Raw genomic sequence first — 21,187 nt, 5'->3', positions numbered from 1 at the left:
GCTGAAACTCCAATACTTTGGCCACCTCATGTGAAGAGTTGACTCATTGGAAAAGACCCTGATGCTGGGAATGATTGAGGGCAGGAGGAGAAGGGGATGACAGAGGATAAGATGGTTGGATGGCATCACCGACTCAATGGGCATGGGTTTGGGCGGACTCCGGGAGCTGGTGATGGAGAGGGAGGCCTGGCGTGCTGTGGTTCATGGGGTTGCAAAGAGTCAGACAAGACTGAGCAACTGAACTGAACTTAACTGAGGCAATAATAGCTCTAAAAGGGGGCTTCCCTTGTGGCTCAGTGGTAAAGAACCCGCCTGCCAATGCAGGAGACAGGTTTGATCCCTGGGTTGAGAAGATGCCCTGGAGAAGGAAATGGCAACTCACTATAGATTCTTTCCGGGAGAATCCCATGGACAGAGGACCCTGGCAGGCTACATACAGTTCATGGGGTTGCAAAAGAGTCAGACACGACCTAGTGACTAAACAACAACAATCTCTAAAAAGACATTTCTGTTATTGCACTGGGCTTTCATATCAACTCTAACACCAAAAGGCCTAAACAAGATATATAACTTGATATACATTATTATTGGACAGTTTATTGTATATCCTGAAAAGAAAAGAGACTAGAAAGGCTTCTATCACCTAACTAATTTTTAGGATTAATCTATAAATGAATTTTATCGTGTTCATATCCTTCCATGTAAATTATTGCATTCTGTTATATTGAATTATTTGAAATTGTCATCTTGTGGGTCAAAAATTGTTGAATGTCAGCAATTTCATAAGATTCAACCGAATAGATTACTTCTTAGGTATCTTGTTTGAACTAAGCATTGAGTGGTGCAATGGGGACTCAGCAATGAAGAAAAACTGTAACAGTAATAATAATACCAATAGGTAATGTCTAATAAGTACTTGGGGAATAAATGCTTCATAAGCTAATTTTTCTGATAATTCACAAAGAAGGTAATTCTTACAATCCCCACTTTACAGATAAAGAAGCTGAGAATTCTAGGAGGTGAAATAATTTGTTCAAGACTATACAGCTAACAGATATTCTCTAAACTAAAATATTTTACTACCAACTGGAAGAGATGAACACATGATGTAATGCAAGACATGGCAGAGGGTGGGTGCCGAAACAAGGCTCACACAAATTGCATGGGGAAGGTCATATGATTAAGGCTTTCTTCACTTTACAAACTAAGTCATCTTGGACGAGAGACAAGGGATAACTGTCTTTCATAGAATCTTAATCTGTAACATAAAGTATTACGTGGTCTCTGGATTTGGTATCTGACCTTTAGACAGTGACAATACATTATACTTTTATTTAGTGAACAAAATACAAGGACAATTTAGAACTCAATATTCAAATGAAAGAATGATAAATTCTTCAGTCTAACCATAAAGTGAATGAAGCAATATATGCAATGGAGGCTGTGTTTTGGAAGCTGTTCCAAGTTCATGCAGGGTTGATCCTCTTCACCTACCCACATGAAATACTGCCTAGGAATCAGCAGTCTGTGGTCCTCAAGCTAAACCCAGCCTGAAGTCTGGTTTTACAAGTAAAGTCTTATTGGAACACAGCCATTCCCATTCCTTTACAATGTGTTATTAATGATCGATAGTTTAAATAAAGACTGTTTTGGGCCCCTATACCTGAAATTTTATTCCCTAGCCCTTTAAGCAAAAGTCTGACTCCTGATCTAGTCTAATAGACTTTATATGATAGCTATCTACTGTAAAAATAGAATTCCTAGAAGCAAAGTAAGATAGAAAACTCTGTGAGAGAGAAGGTATGCTTTGGTACCTTTTATATTTAACTCACATTCAAACTAGCATAACAATATGTGTTTATAGGTTCATGGTTTGGCTATATCTCTTTATTTACTCAACAGAGTGTACCTTAAAGAATATTATTTTTGTATTCTTTATTATTTCAGTGAACTAACTATAATTTTTTTAAATGACCTCCCAACTTTAGGAATTATTGGAGTGTAAATGGAAGAGGAGAGGGAAAAAATGATGACAGATGGAGGATGAATGAAAGAGATTTTCTTCACATGAAGACCTTCTCTTAGGCTGCTTATTTCTAGGAAATTGGAGAAGATACTTCATCCCAGGAGGAATCTCGATTTATTTTGAGGAAATCCCAAGCATGGAAAACAAATCCCACATGGATAAGAGATTATTCTCATAGTTTAAGGAATTCCTCCACAAATATTCACAGTCAGGGAGCCCTGAATAAGGGAATTGAACACTAATTTTCTGACACAGAGCTGTTGTTTTGGGTCCCCTTATTGGCAGTTTCTTTGATGGAACAATCAGTTTTATCATATTTTCTAAGTTGAACAGAATGAAACGGAGAAATAGAAGAGCTTCGTAAACCTCACCCTTGGTGAGTTTTGTTTGTTTCTGGAGTCACTCTGATGACGTTGTCAAGACTTTGGTCCCTTTAAGACATGGAAAAAGGGATGAGATCATATGACAGGTTACATCAAGTGGTTGAAAATATTTACTAAAATGGAAGAGCATTTTTTGTTACAAAAATATTTTACTAGAAAATATTTATTAAAATAGAGATCATCTCAAGAGATTGGAGGGTTTTCATTGTTGACTCTGAAAATATATATTTGGACCTAACTATAACCACATAGAAATAATGAACAATAATTAGTGGTTTCAGAAAATTCATGATGTGCCAGGCACTGTGCTAAGTGATTTCTATGATTCAATACTCATATCAACCCTATGAAATAGTATAAAAATATTAATAAACAGAAACCTCAATGAAATAGAGTTGGGAGACCAGAATGGGGGCTCTCTCCTGCCCTGTGCCAATAGCAGAATCCAGCAGGAAGAGGAAAGACTGTTCTTCTTTTCTGGCAAGGACTCAGCCAATTGAAAAGCTGTGAACTCTCTGTTTACTTTGGTCCTCCCAATCTCCTTCCCCCCTCCCCTCTATAAAAAGTGTTCTTCCTTCCCCTGCAGGGACTTGCATGTGGCTCCCCATGGTTGCAGACCCCAGACTACAATTCTCTGATGATCTGAGCAAATCCGTCTTAGCTGGAGAAATATCTGACAATCTATTTTTTTCAGGTCAACAATAGGAAGTATCATCATCTCCATTTCACAAAAACTGAGACCCACAAAGATGAAGCTTTCCCCACATGGCCTGCAGTGGCAAGGCTGGAATGGAAAGCTATGTAATTAACTCCAGAGTGTGCACACTTGTCATAACACCAACCATCTTACTGGAAATTATTAACTGAATTAACATTGGAAGTGACGAGGGAGCACCTGGCCCGATTTCCTTACTGTGAGGATGAGAAAACCGAAGTCTAAACAGGAGCGTGATCAGGGCCATTTCTCACTGTTAGTGAGGGCAGAGTCATGCCCAGACCCACATCTCTGGGCTCTGGTCTGATGCTCTTTCCTCTCTCTTGTGCCATCCCTCTGCTTAAGAAAATTAAACAAACTAACCAATAAAAGTGTCCTGACCACTACTGTTTGGAACAGGAAACTCTGCTCTATGTTATGTGATAGCTGGGATGGGAGTTAGAGGGAGAATGGATACATGTATATGAATGGGTGAGTCCCTTTGCTGTCCACCTGAAACTATCACAGCATTGTTAACCAGCTACACCCCAAAACAAAACAAAAAGCTTTAAAAAAATAGCTAAGTAAAATGATTGCACATAAAAGACTACCCAGAAAACCATCATTTCCCTCAGCCCTTGACAACCAAACACTTTATTTTCTTGGTTGCCAATGGATTTGCCATTCTGGACATTTCAGATAAATGATATATAATTGTGAAAAAACGTGTCTTGTCCATCCCGGGAAAACACTGCACCTACTGAATCAAAATACCTACATTGTATTAGAAATTGGCTGACCAAAGTCTTTAACAGCTTACATATGAGGTAGTGCAGCTTACACGCTTTTTCTTGAACTACCATTGATACTATAGCAGTGTCAGTCTGCTGAAATGATGATTTAAGTATGTTTTTAAGCATTGGTTAACATGAAACAAAAAAGAGGAATGTACTAAAGCTTACCCTTGCACACTTTCCCCAGTTCTTGGGTTCACTTTGATGAGGTTATCCAGGTCTTTGGAACTTTAAACAAAAAGAAACGTAATAAGTAAAAATGAAATTATGTCAACTAATTAAGTCAAACTAATTACTTTATAGGATATATGTGCTCAAGATGAATTTTACAATTAAGTTTTGAGATAAATCAATACCAGTCTATATGTTTCACTTAAAACAGTAAAACTTTTTTGACTTTCATTGGTATCAGTTTCCTATATACCCTCAAAATAAAACCATAAAATTAGGGCAAGATTGAGTTTAAAAGATCATCTCTGGAATTATTTGCCCCCAAAAATCCCACCTTGTCAGCCCCATTTAGTATTCTACCTGATGCAATAGCTATAATTAAACTGTGTTTTGTTAATAATTTCCATTTAAAGGGATTTAAATGGAAATTTAAACACTTTTGGATTTAAACACTTTTTTCTTTAAAGGGATTCTATATCCATTATTTCACAGGATCTTTATAATAATCAAACAACAAAGTGGAACAGACATTATGATCTTAATTTTATAACTAAAGAAGTCTCAGCTTGGTATTCAAGGGACTTGCTCAAAGATATCCAGCTGATAAGTAGTGGAATTCAGATGTTTTGACTCCAAACCACTTTTCAACACAGCTTCTCTAATGAGAGCCACAGACTGATTCAGAACTTGATGCACAAATTGATGGGAAGGAAGAAAGATAAGGTGTAATCCTCACCTTGGGTTACTTCTGTTAACTTCAGGGGTCACTTGGATGAGATTGTCAAGACTCTGGCCCCTTTAAAACATAGAAAAAGTGGTAAAGTTGATAACAGATTACAACCAAGTTAATAAAACTATTCATTAAAACTCAGAAATAGTATAAACACTGAGATCATGCCAAAGAGCTGAAGATTGTTAAAAGCACACAGAAGTATGTAGGGATTTATACATCTCTGAAACTCATTGAGACTCAGAGAGACAATACTTTAATCTTGGAGCCATCAGGCACTAGCAAATACTGAGATAGGCCTCTACTTTGATTCACTGAATGCTATGCCCTTACCTTTTCCAGGTGCACTAAACATACTCTGTAATAGTCTGTGTACACAGTCCTGAAACATTCCACAAGGCACAACTCTACCCATCAGCTTCCAACATGCTGTGCGAATTTTGAACTTTGGAGAACACTTATTTTGTAAAATTGTCAGCCATTAGCAGATTTTCTATTTAAACACTGGATTTAGATAAGTATACCCTGAATATTCATTTGAAGGACTGCTGCTGAAGCCGAAGCTCCAATACTTTGGCCACCTGATATGAAGAGACAACTCATTGGAAAAGACCCTGATGCTGGGAAAGATTGAAGGCAGAAGAAGAAGGAGGTGACAGAAGATGAGATGGTTGGATGGTATCACCAGCTCAATGGACATAAGTTTGAGCAAGCTCCGGGATATGCTGAAGGACAGGGAAGCCTGGTGTACTGCAGTCCATGGGGTCGCAAAGAGTCAGACATGCATGACTCAGCGACTGAACAACAATAACAAGAAGCAATTTGTTAAAGTCCATAATATACAATCTGTTATCTCCTGCTGGTACCTACTGTGTATTAAAACTACAAATTTTGACTGGTTGTGTTGGCAATAAACAATAAGATTAAAATCTATCAACTTTTGAAATGTAAGTTATAATGTAAAATTGTAATGTAAAACACCATGTAGTCACTGAGAATGACTCAATATTTTACAGTTACCCTTTAGGATCTGTGCTTCTGATCTTAATGGAATTTTTCTTTTTCCTATTGCTTCTACATGTGTTTTCCACATTCCCAGTGCTAGCCAACGTGCCTCTGATCTACGGAGGATAACATATGGGTAAAGAACATCCACAGAAGGGACATTTACACCCTGTATCCCCATGCCCCGTGGCCCTGCTAAGATCAGATCATAAAGTCTCCAAGGTGGTGTCAATGCAACATCAAAAGATACAGATATCTGGAAGCAGCTAGCTAGATACTGACTCAAGTTCTTACTTATTTCCAGATGTATGAGAATGTGCACATCCATGCTAAAAGCGGCAATAAAAAGTTTGAACCTTTTTCATGCAAATAATGAAATTGTTAACCCCGAAAAAAACAACTATTCTACCCCAGAATATCCTATGTTGATTTTTTTTAACCCTTTGTTGCCTAAACAAAATACGTGGAATTCGAATGCCAGTGACTGAGAAAAAAATATTCCCAGAATTCTGTTTCTAGTACTTTGAGTACTAGAAACAGTAGTACTCATTTGAGTACTCAAGAAGAAATCCCACAGCATTAAGCATTGCAACTCCTCTCTTGTAATATGTGTTGGTTCTGTTGGAGACCTTGATCTCTTTATTTTGAATAAAGCACCCAGAGGGTTGTCTAAATTTTAAGGTTCATAAACTCAATAAAGAAGAATGTGCTAGTTAAAGTAGTAATGGAAAATAATATTTTGAGCTCCACAGTGGGAAGCAGTGCCTCATAGTGTATATCTCTTCAATACTTATGCAGTCTTTCAATCCACAAACAGTTACAGAAAGCCTACCATGGCCCCAAGTGCTGGGATAGCTGTGACTAATACAGACAGGCTTAACCCTAAAGAAACATCCATTCCAGGACTTCCCGGTGGTCCAGTGGTTAAGAATCTGCCTGCCAATGCAGGGAACACTATTTCCATCCTTGGTCTAGGAAGATCCTACATGCTGCAGGCAACTAAGGGCACAATTACTAGAGTTTGGCGCTCTAGAGCCCACAAGCCACAAGTACTAAAGCCCACATGCCCTACAGCCCATGCTCCACACAAGAGAAGCCACCCCAAACAGAAACCCATGCACTGCAGCTGGAGGGCAGTCCCCACTCACTGAAACTAGAGAAAGCTCGCGTGCAGCAACGAAGACCCCATGCAGTCAAAAATAATAAATTAAAATCAGTAAATTTTAAAAAGAAGCTTCCATTCTAACTTGGCAAGAGGCAGGCTATATGCAATCAAACATACAAATGAATGCTACAATTCTAGATAATAACATATGGATTAAAAAATCAGTGCCTGGTGCCTGTGATGCTAGGTTTGGAGGAGGACGTGGTGATGTAATTATATTCAATGGTTAGAAACAGTCTCTTTGAGAAGCTAACAATTTGGGAATAGAGCTACCCAAAGTGGGAATAGCAATCACAGAAGTGTTAAGGCAGGAGTAAGGCTAGATAGAAAAGAGCTAAGTTTGGCTGGACTTTACTGAACATGTGAAAGGCCATCGCTCAAGTTTAGAACTTAATTCTACCTGAATTAAGAGAACTTTGAAAGTTTTTTAATAAGGGAGGGAGACAATCTTGTTTTATTTTTAAGAGATCCACAGAGTTTAATGATGCTTGATGAAACGAAAAAAGAAGACTACTGCCCTTAAGGCTCCCAGGAAGCATACACATACAAATACACCAATAGACACAAAGACTGCAACACTCTTACACACATACACACAAGTGCACACACATACACAATCGTGCACATAGGTACTCATATACATACAAAAGCACACGGATATACTCACACATATATTCAGGCATGCACAAGCATTTGGACAGATGTATACAATCACACACATGTCTGCACATACATGCATACACTCATATGCATTCACACATGTAGGCACACACGTATGCACACACAAGTATACACATGTGAATGCATACATTTGTGTGTGTGCATGTGTACACGTAGGCAAACACATACACACACACACCCCTCAACCTATGAAAAACAGTAGGTAATGATTTGAAATACTCTCTTTAATAAAAATTAGAAAGATAAACCATGAATTTCTCTTGTAGAGTCAAAGTAAATTAAGTATTTGAAAGTATCTAAATCATTGTTGTTGTTTAGTCGCTAAGTCATGTCCAACTCTTTGCTACCCTGTGGACTGTAGTCTATCAGGGTCCTCTGTCCCCGGAATTCTCCAGGCAAGAAACCTGGAGTGGATTGCCATTTCCTTCTCTGGTGGATATTTCAGACCCAGAGATCAAACCTACATCTCCTGCACTGGCAGGCAGATTTTTTACCGCTGAGCCACCAAGGAAGCCCCATCTAAATCATTAAGAAAACATAATTCATGTGAATCTTTATTATTGCTGTTAATTATTTGTATCTCCAATGTGCCAAGTATGATAGCATTATGATCTCTAAATTGAAGCATGGGGGAAGTGACAAGGCCAGAATTTGAACCCTGATCCTTTAGACTCCCTGCTCCCTTTCACTGCCTCAAGCTCCCTCCCTGAAACACCTAGGTAACCAGGGAAATCAGCGCTTTCTTCTTAGTTTATTGGCTGCAAAAAACTGCACGTCTGTAACACAACGGGTCACTGGGTCTGCAACCACACCAGCACTGCTGAGAACAGGATGGCCTGACGATGCACACCAGCTTCAGCCAGCCGGGGCCTGCAGGCTTTAGTGCCACAGTTTAGAATCAACTCCTAATATCATGTACTGAGTGAACGAATGGAAAGAGGTTCAAAAGAAACCACATGGAATTACTTGGTATGCTTCTCAGCAACATGACAACAAGCTCAGTTTCAGATATGTTCCATCTGTCTTTTAAAAAATAAAAAAAAAGCAAGAGGACATAAGCTTTCCAGATTTCCTTGGCAATTCACGGGTAGGGCAAGTCTTTTACAAAGTACACTTTGTTAACCTCTTCATCTTTAAACATACATTACACAACATACACATATACACACTGCATACAAATATACTATACATACATACATGATCTGTACATAAACACATTCACACACACTACTTACACACCCACAGAATACACTTATTTATATTCACTATGCATTCATACACGTACACTTATACACACATACTACTTACATACACACATATACATTTATTTACATATATAAATATACACATTGCGATGGGCTTTCCTGGTGGTTTAGACCAAGGACAGAGTAATCTGGTGGGCTACAGTCCATGGGATTGCAGAGAGTCACATGGCTGAGCAACTAACACTTTCACTTTCATATCCACACTGTGATGGTTAATTTCACAGGTCAGCTTGACCAGGCCACAGGGTGCCCAGATGTTTGGTCAAATATTATTCCAGGTATGCTGTGGGGGAGTTTGGGGATGAGCTTAACATCTGAATCTGTAGACTGAGTAAAGCAGATGGCCATCCCCAACATGGGTGGGCCATGGCTATTCAGTTGAAAGACTGAATAGAACAAAAAGGCTGAGGTAAGAGGAGACTTTGCCTGCCTGAGTGCTGGACCTGAAACATTGCTCTTCTCTTGCCCTTGAACTGAAGCTTAAACATGGGCTCTCCTAGTCTAAGGCCTTCAAACTGGAATTGGAACTACACAACTGGTTGGGTCTCTAGCTTGCCAACAATAGATCTTGGGAACTCTCAGCATCCATAAGGGTATGTGCTAATTCCTTATAATAAATCTCCCTTTCTACCTGTATACCCTACTGTATTTCTACTGTATATTCTACTGTTTTGTTTCTCTGGAGAATCCTGATTAATACACACTCATACACATATCAACACACTTATATATGCACACATACATTTACATATAACACAGTTTTTTATATCTTTAATAAATAAAATTAACTTAAAGTATATTTTTTAAAACTTTTGATTTATTTTATATTGGAATATAGCCAATTAACAATGTTGTGATAGTTTCAGGTAGACAGCAAAAGGAGTCAACATATATATACATGTATCCCTTCTTCCTCAACCTTCTCTCCCACCCAGGCTGCCACATAACATGGAGCAGAGTTCCCTGTGGTATACAGTAGGCCCTTGTTGGTTATCCATTCTAAATATAGAGTGTGTACATATGACACTACTATTTACACTGTACATACACATACATCCTCACACACACACATACACACAAAGAAATAAATACTAGATAAGGTAGTCAAGTTCCCATTAAATTTCTCAAAATCTACCTTATAGCAGATGTCACCTGAGAATAAAATGCAAGAGGTCACTTCTGTGTATCAGTCATACAGAATTGCTTAATATGATGTATTTGGGAAAAAATAGTTCAGTTTGGTTTGAATTCCAATTTGCTCTCCTGAATGCAAGTACTCAGAATTCCAGTAAGTTTATAAATGTCAAAGGAGAAATGAAAAGCTTTAAATTACTTACCTCTTAATATTTTTATGTGTTTCAGGGTTTACTTTAATAAGCCCATTGAGGTCTTGCTTCCTTTGAGTAAGGAAATGAGTTTTAATGAATGTCATTAAAATAAAACACTAATCAAGTGAACAATGATTGGAAAAATTAAGAAGTGATAAAATATACACATTCTCTATCAATGTAATTTTTAAAGCTCTAAATGCAAATTAAAACTCTTTTCTCACATCCTGAGCTAAAAACCATTTAAGTTTCTTAATTTATCAACAAGAAACTTAGCATGTTTCTGTTTTATTCTCAAAATGTGTATGTATACATTAAATGACTTACTATTTAACAAAATCAACTTTGCCCTCAGATATATCTTGTTTGAATATCCCAGATGGATGGCACTGAAGTAACATAAGCTATTAATAGATAAAGTTCTATACTGGATCCAGATATAATGTAAATTTCCATCTAATAAATCAGATATAATTGCCTGTTTTATTTTTAGATGACAGTAATAATATAAATAATAGTTTTACAGTATTAAAATAATAAAAATAGATATCTTCATATAAATGCAACCACTCCCCCAAATCAAGCCTTTTAGAATATAATTAAATTGTGTGTGTGTGTTAGTTGCTCAGTCACGTCCAACTCTTTGTAACCCAATGGACTGCAGCCCAATAGACTCTTCTGTCCATGGGATTCTCCAGGCAAGAATGCTGGAGTGGGTAGCCATTCCCTTTTCCAGGGGATCTTCCAAACCCAAGGATTGAACCCAAGTCTCCTGCATTGCAGGTATATTCTTTACCATCTGAGCCAACAGGGAAGCCCATAATTAGATTATGGTAAATTATAAGAGCAAGAAAAAGGCCTTAACATGGTAGGAAAATAAACGACTCACTTCTTGGGGAGATGCATGTTTCCTCCATTAAAAGGCACTGAGAAATATCAGAAAGGGCACAGCCCGAATCCAAAGGTGGCAGGAGGAGCTGGCAGAAGTACTGTGACTGGGCCCTGCTGCCTGTGGGCCCAGCTCTGAGCAAGGCCAGGATGAGAGGCTCTTACTCACAGTGTGTACCGCCCAGTGCCTCCCTTAGATCGCCTTCTGAGACACCATCCGTAGAGAAGTTGTTGTCATGAATTTTAGTCTAGCCTCACTCTTGGTTACCTTTGCCATTTTAAAAACTCACTTTTAAAATGTCAAGATTGCACTTTCTTTAGACACAAAGGAATTCAATTCAATAACTCACCTCTAACGCCAAACCAAAATCTGGGAGAAAAGGCAACTTCCTATCAAACATTGGCACAATTCTTCAAAAATAAGCAATCTTATGGGGAGCAAGGAGGAAAGGTCATGTGACCCATCATTCTTATCCAATTCCATACTAGTAAAACATGTTTATGAAATTAAAGTGCCAAATCATTTTATCTTTGTGCTTCCCTGTGGCTCAGATGGTAAAGAATGTTCCTGCAATGCAGGAGACCCAGGTTCACTCTCTGAGTTGGGAAGATCCCCTGGAGAAGGAAATGGCAACCCACTCCAGTATTCTTCCCTGGAGAATCCCATGGACAGAGCAGCCTGGCAGGCTACAGTCTATGGGGTTGCAAAGAGTCAGACAGTGAAAGGTCATGTAGCCCCTCATTATTATCCAATTCCATGCTAGTAAAACATGTTTCTGAAATTAAAATGTCAACTCATTTTATTTTATTGTCACTTACAGAAATCAGATTTAAAGACACTAGTATGTCTTACCCAGTGGTGTTTGCACTTTCTTTGGGATTCACTTTGATAATGCTATCAAGGTCTTTACTTCTTAAAAAAAAGAAAATTAGATCAGTTTCAAAGTATTCCCATAGTATTTTTTAATATACACATTCCACATTATTTATGATTAATTCAAGCTTTCAGAGAAAATTATTATACTAGTATTAAATTAATTTTTGTTATAAAACATATCTATCAATAAAAAGTTAACTTAATCTCTAGGATTCTATTGGGCTACGTGAATTTAAATTAAGATAGAACATTCTATAGACTCTCCAGGGTAAAGCTCGGGGCAATAGGGTTCAGACACAGAGGAGAGGAGCCAGACTCAAAGATACGTCCCCCTTCAATGGGCTGAGAAAATCACACAGCTAACCCAGGGGAAAATAACCAAGATTCGGAAACATAAAAGCTGATCTCACCCTCTGCTTGTCTGATCTGTCGTGGCATTTGCTTTAATAACCTCTTTGAGATCTTGGCTTCTTTGGGAAAAATATGAAAACCTGTATCAGTTAGGTTGCATTCAGTTTTCTCTGAAAACCATATAAACAAGAACATTCCTGAAAGGGTGTCAGATGTTTCCAGGGCCAACTGACTGGAGAAATTGTGATGTAATTTTTCCTTAGCTTATCTTTATTAATTTCCACAGTTTAAAAAGCTTCAGCAGGACTTCCCTGGTGGTCCAGTGGTTAAGATTCTACACTCCTAATGCAGGGGGCCCAGGTTCAGTCCCTGGTCAGGGAACTAGATCTCTCATGCCGCAGCTAAGACCCAAGACAACCAAAAAAATTAAAAAAAAAAAAAAAAAAAACTTTACCAACACACTTCTCACTTTGCTTTTTTGTCCTTTATATTTCTCAATTTAAATAGAAAATTTGTCTCATTTTTAAGTTATTTAAGAAAATATAGAATAACAGGCTTTCTTGCACATTAGGGCAACGCAAGCATGTGGTCTTATAGAAACAGGATTCATCATATTCCTTACTTCCTCTCTCTGACAGACCCCAAACTACAACGGCTCATCTGTGACAGAGGAAACCATAACACTCCATTTCTAAAGAGGTGTAAAAAGCTAGCATGAAAAAAGGGAGCCCCATCATGTTAGAAGCTTTACTTACCCTTTCTTGATTTTGTCAGCCCTTTGATTAACTTTAATAAGACTTCCAAGGCCTTGGTTTCTTTACAACATTGGAGGGGGTGGAGAGAGCAGAGCAGTGAAGAGAGAAAGAGAAAAATTCAACAGCAGATTTCTCACAATAGGAGTAAGATGTTATCAGCACCTAAAACATCAGAAGTCTTTAGAAATATTTAATTCAAGCAGCTCTTCTCATGCCAAATGCTGACATGCTAACTATCCTATAGTGAGGGCCCAACCATGACTCAGTCGTGATTAACTCAATTTAAAAGTTCTTTCCACATTTCAACTTTTGCTTTCTTTATCCTTCGAGGGTGGGTTGGTGGGAAGCTAACTTTAATACACGTGTTGAGCTATTGTCTGCCTTAAACATGAAAATCATTCATATTAAGGGTAGAAATCAGAGGATCAGCATTTTGAATCTAAACACTTTGAAGATTTAGAAAAGTTATCTTTAATAAAAAGAAACCTTGGAAAAGTAGAAATAACTCTATGATGACTCCAGTGCTTTATATGAGTTGGTCACAACCAATAAAACTTTCACAGGCTGATAGCTTAAAACAGGGAAAATGAAAGCTAATCTTTCTAAATCCCCTGATTGTTCAATGTTATTTTCATCTGTCTCTGTCTTTCACTGTGATAAGACTGTTGACATCTGAGGTTTTCTTTCTGTATAAAGAAGAAGGAGGGAAGAAGGAAAAGGAACTATGCCTGCCCCCTACTACACCATTGAGAGCTGTCTTTTCTGCATCAAAGCCCAGTCACTATCAAGCTATCCCAGATCACAAATCATTCCCTTTTTTCTTCTTCCCTAGCCCATACAATGATTGATTTGTGATACTCATCTCCCTTTTCCTAATTTCCACCACTTTAATGGAAAACTCATATAACCACTTATAGAGAATTGACTGTTTTCTCACTTCATCTGTTCTCTATTAAAAAAAAAATCACCCATAATAATGCTTGCTGATTCATACTATACTAATACGTTGTTAATAAGTATTCGATGTCTGAATGGAGGTGGTGATTGTCAACAATTTTTACTATATAGATTTTGTTAAGTGCTCTATATTAGAGAGGGTTAAGAAGGCATACTTCCAAGCTTGACCAGGAAAGCTGGAATATCTGCCTGTGCACAGATTGGCAGAGATTAATGGTTTTTAAAGATAACCAGGACAATAGAAATCATCATGTTAGGAAGGCAAATCTAATGACTAACCAAATACAAGGTAAAAATAGCCAATCTGGAGAAAAAGCAGTGGAGACCCCATACATCTTTAGCCTTATGCAGTTCTTGATTGTTCTGGGATTTTCTTTAATGAAACTGTCAAAAGTTTGATATTTTTCAACATGAAAAATAATATCAGTAGTAATTCATTTTCTAGTATATCAGTGACAGTCTAGAACTGTAAGTCAACTTCTTTAAATGTTCAGTTACTGACCATTAATTAACACTTTTTATGATACAAAGTCAATAAAAGCATGGCTTTTGACCTTGAGATGTTTACAAGTGCATCTGAGTGATAGACAAATGAAGTGAGTTGATCAACATTCCAATTGAAAAATGCTTTAGTCCCTGGTAAAGACTTCAGGGGTGAGGGGCTATACAATTGGCATCAAAATGTCTTATAGTGAATATATTTAGTCCATAAACCAGCCTATTGTCCACTACGTCTAGTGATCTGTTTGATTTCTTTCACTTTTAGATGTAAGAGGGAACTTGGAGACCATCTATTTAGATCATACCCTTCATTTTATGGATTGAGGAAACAGAGGCCACTTGTCCAGGGTCACCCTGATTGATCCTAGTGACAGAGGTAGCACCAAGATACCTGCCCCCCCATCTCCTGACCCTGATCAAGGGTCTGTTCCACCAGCCTGTCTGACTCTTGTCTTGAGCAGAAGGTCTCCCCCAGGAAATGGCACACAGTTTACAAATCAATCAAAAAAGGCTGTAAGAGTCTCAATCAGATCTTACCCTTTGCCATCTTTATCTGTCCGGGTATTCACAAAGATGAGATTTTCAAGGCTTTTGGCTCTAAAAAACACAAAGAAATTAAAATAAGAGACTGCATATTGAAAAAAAAAATTATGTTATCTTGAAAGGTCAGATACAGTAAAAAATTTTCATGAATTGCTCATTTACTCTTACTGAATAGAGCAGCAGAAATCCTTCTGGGCAATTATGTCTGAACTACATGTACAATACTGAGTGCACCGCCCCATCTGTTAGCACATTTTTATGCCAGAGGAGATAACTCCCTTCCAGCTAATGTCTGAAAGAATAAAACAAGCAATCTGGAAGATAATATTTTCAGGTTAGAGACAGATGCACTTACCTTTTCTCCATTAATTCTGACTTAAGATTTGCTCTGAAGAGACCATCGAGACCTTGATTTCTTTAAAAGAATTGAGTAAAAAACCTTGTCACTATTAATGATGGATACTTAACTCATATAAGCAAAGATCAGTTTATATCTGAGATAGGAAATAGAAGTTGTTTGGGAAAGATGAGCCACAATTCCTGAAATCACTTTATTCCAAACAGATTTTTTTCCTAGACTCAAATATTAAATTGCAGTGGACCTTGGAGAAAAGAAAAGAAGATACAAACTGGGGAGCTGCAAGCTGTAATAAGTCCATTGTTTGCATTCAAGAAATGTTATAGTATGAGCCAATATTTACAAAGCTGATCATGACATGTGGACGCCTGGAGTTTCAGAATCTCCTGAAAGTGTCCTGCAACTCTGGGCTCAAATTCTCACATTGCAATTGGAGCTGAGAAACATTCAGGCATCTGAGACAGGCACTCCCTCCATGTTTCAGAGCCAGTTCCCTTCATGCATCTCTACCCGCCTGGCCTCATCAGACTGCGGAGTCTGATTCCTGATCTAATACCTCCTCTCTCTGTAAATTAAAAAAAAAAAAAAAACTGAAAAGCAGCAAATCCTAGTGAGTCATTGGTTCAGTTCAGTTCAGTCACTCAGTCGTGTCCGACTCTTTGCAACCCCATGAACCACAGCACGCCAGGCCTCCCTGTCCATCACCAATTCCTGGAGTCCACCCAAACCCATGTCCATTGAGTTGGTGACGCCATCCAATCATCTAATCATCTGTTGTCCCCTTCTCCTCCTGCCCTCAATCTTTCCCAGCATCAGGGTCTTTTCAAATGAGTCAGCTTTTCGCATCAGGTGGCCAAAGTACTGGAGTTTTAGCTTCAACATCAGTCCTTCCAATGAACACCCAGGACTGATCTCCTTTAGGATGGACTGGTTGGATCTCCTTGCAGTCCAAGGGACTCTCAAGAGTCTTCTCCAACACCACAGTTCAAAAGCATCAATTCTGCAGTGGTCAGCTTTCTTTATAGTCCAATTCTCATATCCATACATGACCACTGGAAAAACCATAGCCTTGACTAGACGGGCCTTTGTTGTCAAAGTAATGTCTCTGTTTTTTAATATGCTGTCTAGGTTGGTCATAACTTTCCTTCCAGGTGAGTCCTTGGTAGTCATTTATTAATAGATCATTTTTGTCAACACAGGGCATGAAAAATCACATCTCTTTATCATCAGATCTATGAACTCATTTGATATTTGCTTTGTTTCTCCTTCACTCTGGTACCTACTTATTTTGTGCATTAGTGGGCCAAGTAACAGAGAGAAAACTAAAATTGCACTTCAAGCTTCAATTAATAAGATCTGTAAATTATGCAATTACAAATGATTCAAAATAAGCAGGTAATATTAACTAAGAAAATTAGTGGGTTTTGTAGTGATTAAACTAAAAGCATTCAGTGACCAAACGAAACTATTTACATACTAATATAATGGAATTTCAGGAAGATAAATGTGTTTATTTTTATAACTGCTTTACTAAACAATGGTGTATGAAAATCAATGACAGTTTAATATTAGTACCTTTAAATTGTAATAACCATTTGTAACAATGATGAAATGAAGATTTCTGCAAGCTTTTTGTCCAAGATTTGTAGGACACTTTTGACTAGCCCAGTATATGGGTCCTCATGCTCTAAACTACTGAAAAGCACCAAAGGGAATTCAGTAATAAAGCAAAAAAAAAAAAAAAAAAGATCTTACCTATTCAAACTTTTGTTCATTTTGATGAGATTATCCAATTCTTCACTTTGGGAAGAGAAAGAATATCTCCATTCAGTAAAAGTCAGGGACAGATTCAGCTTAAAACAACTGTTTCTGAGTTTTCTGAAGTTCAACAAATATCCCACCTTCATCATCCATGAAAAACATGTCTATCTTCCAAAGCTCTCCTCAGACAGACCTTTCTGCAACAAATCTTTCCCAGTCCTTTTAGTGAATAGAGAGTCCTACATTTTTGGAAGCTTTGCAGTGTTTTGGGTTTTTATATCTCCTTTATGGTACTTACCTTGCTATACTTTGTAATGTATTAGGTTGGCCAAAAAGTTCGCTTAATTTTAAGTAAAAATAAGACATGTTTTTCAGATTCACCAAGAATTTTATTGAATAACTTATTCACTAACCAAACTTTTTGCCCAACCCAGTAATAGTCACACAATTGTCTCCTTGCTTCTACATATATAAGTGTGAGTGTACATAGAGAGAAACACAGACACATACACACACTCCCACACCACTTAAAATTTAGAACAGTTTTATATTGGATCCTCTTCAGTGCTTAATCCGGAGTTTTTCACACAGTAGATGCTTAATACAAGGTCAAAGTGCATCAAAAAATATAGGTATGTTGACTTATTATAGATTCTATCTTTGCATAATGTGCTTGCACAGAGAAAATTTTGGAAAATACTTGTTTATCAGTAAGTCTGGTCTCTTTCTGGAATTCTACTCTCCCTCATTCCAGGTCAGCTAGATTTGCTCTCCTGCTTTTGTATTTGAGGACTGTGAAGTCTATTGGCTGCTTTTTCAGGAGCTACCTGTTTAAGCCAAACCCCTGGGTTCTGGAATATTCCTTAGCTCAGCCCTCTCCCCCAAGAAGGTGACTGGAGTGGATTTTCCTTCCTGTTTGCTCCTCACAGAACCTCCTCCCCTCATCCCTTCTATCTACCCGCTTTACCCTCATTTCTCTTGCCTTCCTCATCCAGTTTTCCAGTTCATAAATCTTGGTTCTCTCTTCTTCCTGCTCTAAAACCACACATTTTCCACACTTTCTCAATGTTCCTCTTTCTTCTTGAGTCATCACTGGTGTAGACCAGGAGGCCAAGGAAGTAGGTAGTTAGACATTCAGGTTCCCAAGTCAGGGATACTTGGATTCCAATCCAGGCTTTACTGCTTATTACTTGGTGACTCTGGGTGAGTTGTCTAACCTCTTGCTCTCTCAGTTTTTTCAGTTGCAAAGTAAGAATACTAATCGTCCCCACCTCAGAAAAGAACCAATAAGTTAATGGATAGAAAGTGATCAGCGTGATGCCTAGCATGTCATAAACTCTCAATTAATTTTGGCAATTATAGTAAACAGTACCCAGGCAATATTAATGTTTTCATTTTTAAAATGCTTGCCATATTTATTTTTTAAACTGAATTTAGAGGCACCAAGACTTTGGCTCAGCTCTCGAGAGGTCACTGAGTCACTAATGTGCTTAGAGATGCCTGGTACAGCAGATCACCAGAATAGTTACTGGCATGGTCCTCTCAGGGACCTGAAAAACGTATTCAATCAACGGCCATCACAGAGATGAATCCTTTCAAGCAATATTGCGTATTCATTGGTAGAGCCAAAGGCTGAGAATAAATATAGAAATGTGAAAGTTGCTAATCCTGACAAAAAATGGATTAATGTTCTATCCTTGCATGGGACAAATGTTACCCAGACCCTAACACAACACTATATTGTCATCTCTTATTTGAAATTCTACCTTCCAACTCTGAGGCTACAAATCTGTTCCACGTCCCCTAGGGAAAGAGCAAGCTCTATACATTTTCGCTCCAAACCTTTCTGACTGGTGAGTCACAATGATGAGATTATCAGGATTTGGGGTTCCACAAGAAAATTAGCATAGATCATGAAAAGACACTCTGTGGGAAATTAAGTAAAATGTGGACTGCATTGTGAATGAAGAAGCTGGGCTTTAAAAATGGCATCAAGTTGATGAAAGCTTGGATATTAAGTTTCACCACTGCATTTGCAATAAATTAAATGCTCTTAGTCAGATAGGAGTAATAGTCCATTTCCCAAAGGAGTATTACAAAGCAACTCAGATAAACATAAAAGCTATATCGAGTCCCTACATATAGCCCAGAGCATCAGACATTTCCCCCGGTCCCCGTCAAAGTAGCAGCTTCTCCCTGTGAATAATGTGTCTGGCTGTGGAATTTGTGTATCCTGGTGAGGAAGAGGGGACAGGAAAGCTAATTCAACTGAAGCTCTCACTGTTTTTGTTTGACTGGTGCCAAACCGTAATTGCCCTTCGGCATCACTCACCTATCTCTCCCTTAAACAGCTGTCAAAAATTATCCAGTCCAAAACACTGTTCAATCCCCATAAAAATATTCCTCAAACAAAAATAAATTAAAAAATGAGAAATCTAGACACTTAGACAACGGAAGAAATGAAAATAAAAATTTTAGGATACTTTCCACTGTCTCTGTCCAAATTTAGACTGTGTCCATGAGCTGCAGAGAAGAGCTCACCATCACTTCTGTGACTCCTTCTCAGGTCTTTGAGCTGGCAATCCTAACAACCCTCTTAGCACTGCTAACTTCCACTGAACAAGGAAAAAAATTCTGTAGGCATGGGATTAAACCACGGAATGTTTATACCCAAGGTTTTCTCACTGCTCAGCATTGTCTTACCATTATCCACTATATAAACACTTCTGCTTTGCACAAAGCATTGCGTTAGACTTTGCAGATGACAGATGGTGAGAAAGACAAAATATCTGCTCTAGGAGATTAAAGAGATAACAAAGAAGATGAGACATTTACATAAATACCACAAAACAATACTAAATATGATTAGCTGTTATGTAACTTGAATACTAGGACTCTAATCGCTTAAGGAGGCAGAAGTCACATCTCACTGGGTCACTCACTTGGAAAAGACCTCACAGAGGCGTTGGTATCTGATCTGGATCTTGAAAAATGGGTAGAACTTGAATGTATTGATACGGTGGCCTTGAGGCTGGAAAAGGCGTCATGAATAGAATGGTATAGACAAAGGCAGAGGCTCTGGAAACTTCAGAAAGGAAGTGGTTTAATTTGGTATTGAATGTAGGATAAATGGAACTGGTGAAGTCCAAAATTGCTAAGGAATGTTAGGTCAGAACCAGGTTAACAAAGGCGTTACATGAAGTTATATGCAATTGACTAGGCCATGGGGAGCCACGTGGAGTGATTTTTCAAGCAGAATCATAGAAAGAAAATTCCAGCAGTGATGGTAGTAATGGTCTAGTGGGAGAAGAGACTGGAGGAATGTCAGTCAGTCTGAATAGCTACTCTGATAACCTGTGATGGAACCAATGAGGGTTTGAACTGGGTGAGACCATGGGTGTGTGCAGGGCACTTTAGACATTTAATCCACACATGCCTGATACTACATAGAGGGGTCAAGATGGAAGAATCAAAAATGATTCCAGAAAGGTGGGCTTGCCTGAATGAAAGAACACAGAGAAGGCAGGAAATACCACATTTGGGGAGGAAGTTGAAAATAACCTGGGGCATTCTATATGGGGGTGCTGGGGAGATGGACAAGCACAGACCCGGGTCAGAACATACGTACAGGACTGGGGGTTTGGAGCAAGGTCAGCACCATGAGCATCACTCCACAGAAGAGAAAGCGGAGAAAGAAGAGTGTCCGTCCGTGTCAGTATTACCCGTTTCTCAGGAACACTAATCTAGAGAGTGACTCTTTCTTCCTTCAAATTATATATAATAAGCAGCATCAGGCTTTCGTTAATATTTGGAAGATTTAAAGGTACTGGCTAAGCATTTTTGAAACAGAGAGAGAAGAAAAATGCAAGTTCAAAACCTCTTGAGCGCTCACCCCTTGTTAGTTTTCTGAAGCGAAGTGGCCACTTTGACAATGTTCTCCAGATCCTGACTCCT

At 38.3% G+C, this 21,187-nt stretch overlaps 1 protein-coding gene and 1 non-coding gene across 51 annotated transcripts in view; one reads left to right on the top strand and one right to left on the bottom strand.

The window, feature by feature from the left end:
• Positions 1–21,187, bottom strand: part of SCEL (sciellin) — a 125,344-nt gene that overhangs the window by 44,771 nt on the left and 59,386 nt on the right. For 13 of the 50 annotated variants that reach the window (XM_086330044.1, XM_086330060.1, XM_086330052.1 and 10 more), the window contains 11 exons: positions 21,126–21,185; positions 17,228–17,272; positions 15,470–15,529; positions 15,109–15,168; positions 13,114–13,173; positions 12,418–12,477; positions 11,984–12,043; positions 10,252–10,311; positions 4,805–4,864; positions 4,066–4,125; positions 2,398–2,457 (listed from right to left, as the gene is read on the bottom strand). In XM_086330044.1, coding sequence (XP_086186170.1) covers positions 2,398–2,457; positions 4,066–4,125; positions 4,805–4,864; positions 10,252–10,311; positions 11,984–12,043; positions 12,418–12,477; positions 13,114–13,173; positions 15,109–15,168; positions 15,470–15,529; positions 17,228–17,272; positions 21,126–21,185 — 645 coding nt within the window. The remainder of the gene's footprint in view (positions 1–2,397; positions 2,458–4,065; positions 4,126–4,804; positions 4,865–10,251; positions 10,312–11,983; positions 12,044–12,417; positions 12,478–13,113; positions 13,174–15,108; positions 15,169–15,469; positions 15,530–17,227; positions 17,273–21,125; positions 21,186–21,187) is intronic. The other 37 variants (XM_086330045.1, XM_086330063.1, XM_086330057.1 and 34 more) reach the window with 12 other exon arrangements.
• TRNAR-CCU (transfer RNA arginine (anticodon CCU)) lies at positions 12,667–12,739 on the top strand. Its single transcript has one exon. It is a non-coding gene; the product is annotated as a tRNA-Arg (tRNA).

The sequence above is a fragment of the Bos grunniens genome, chromosome 12, assembly GCF_055505025.1.
Source record: "Bos grunniens cultivar Pamir isolate PY7600 chromosome 12, Bosgru_T2T1.0, whole genome shotgun sequence".
NCBI classification, from domain to species: domain Eukaryota; kingdom Metazoa; phylum Chordata; class Mammalia; order Artiodactyla; family Bovidae; genus Bos; species Bos grunniens.
Note: the sequence above shows the minus strand (reverse complement) of the source record. Positions and strands in the feature narration are given on the sequence as shown.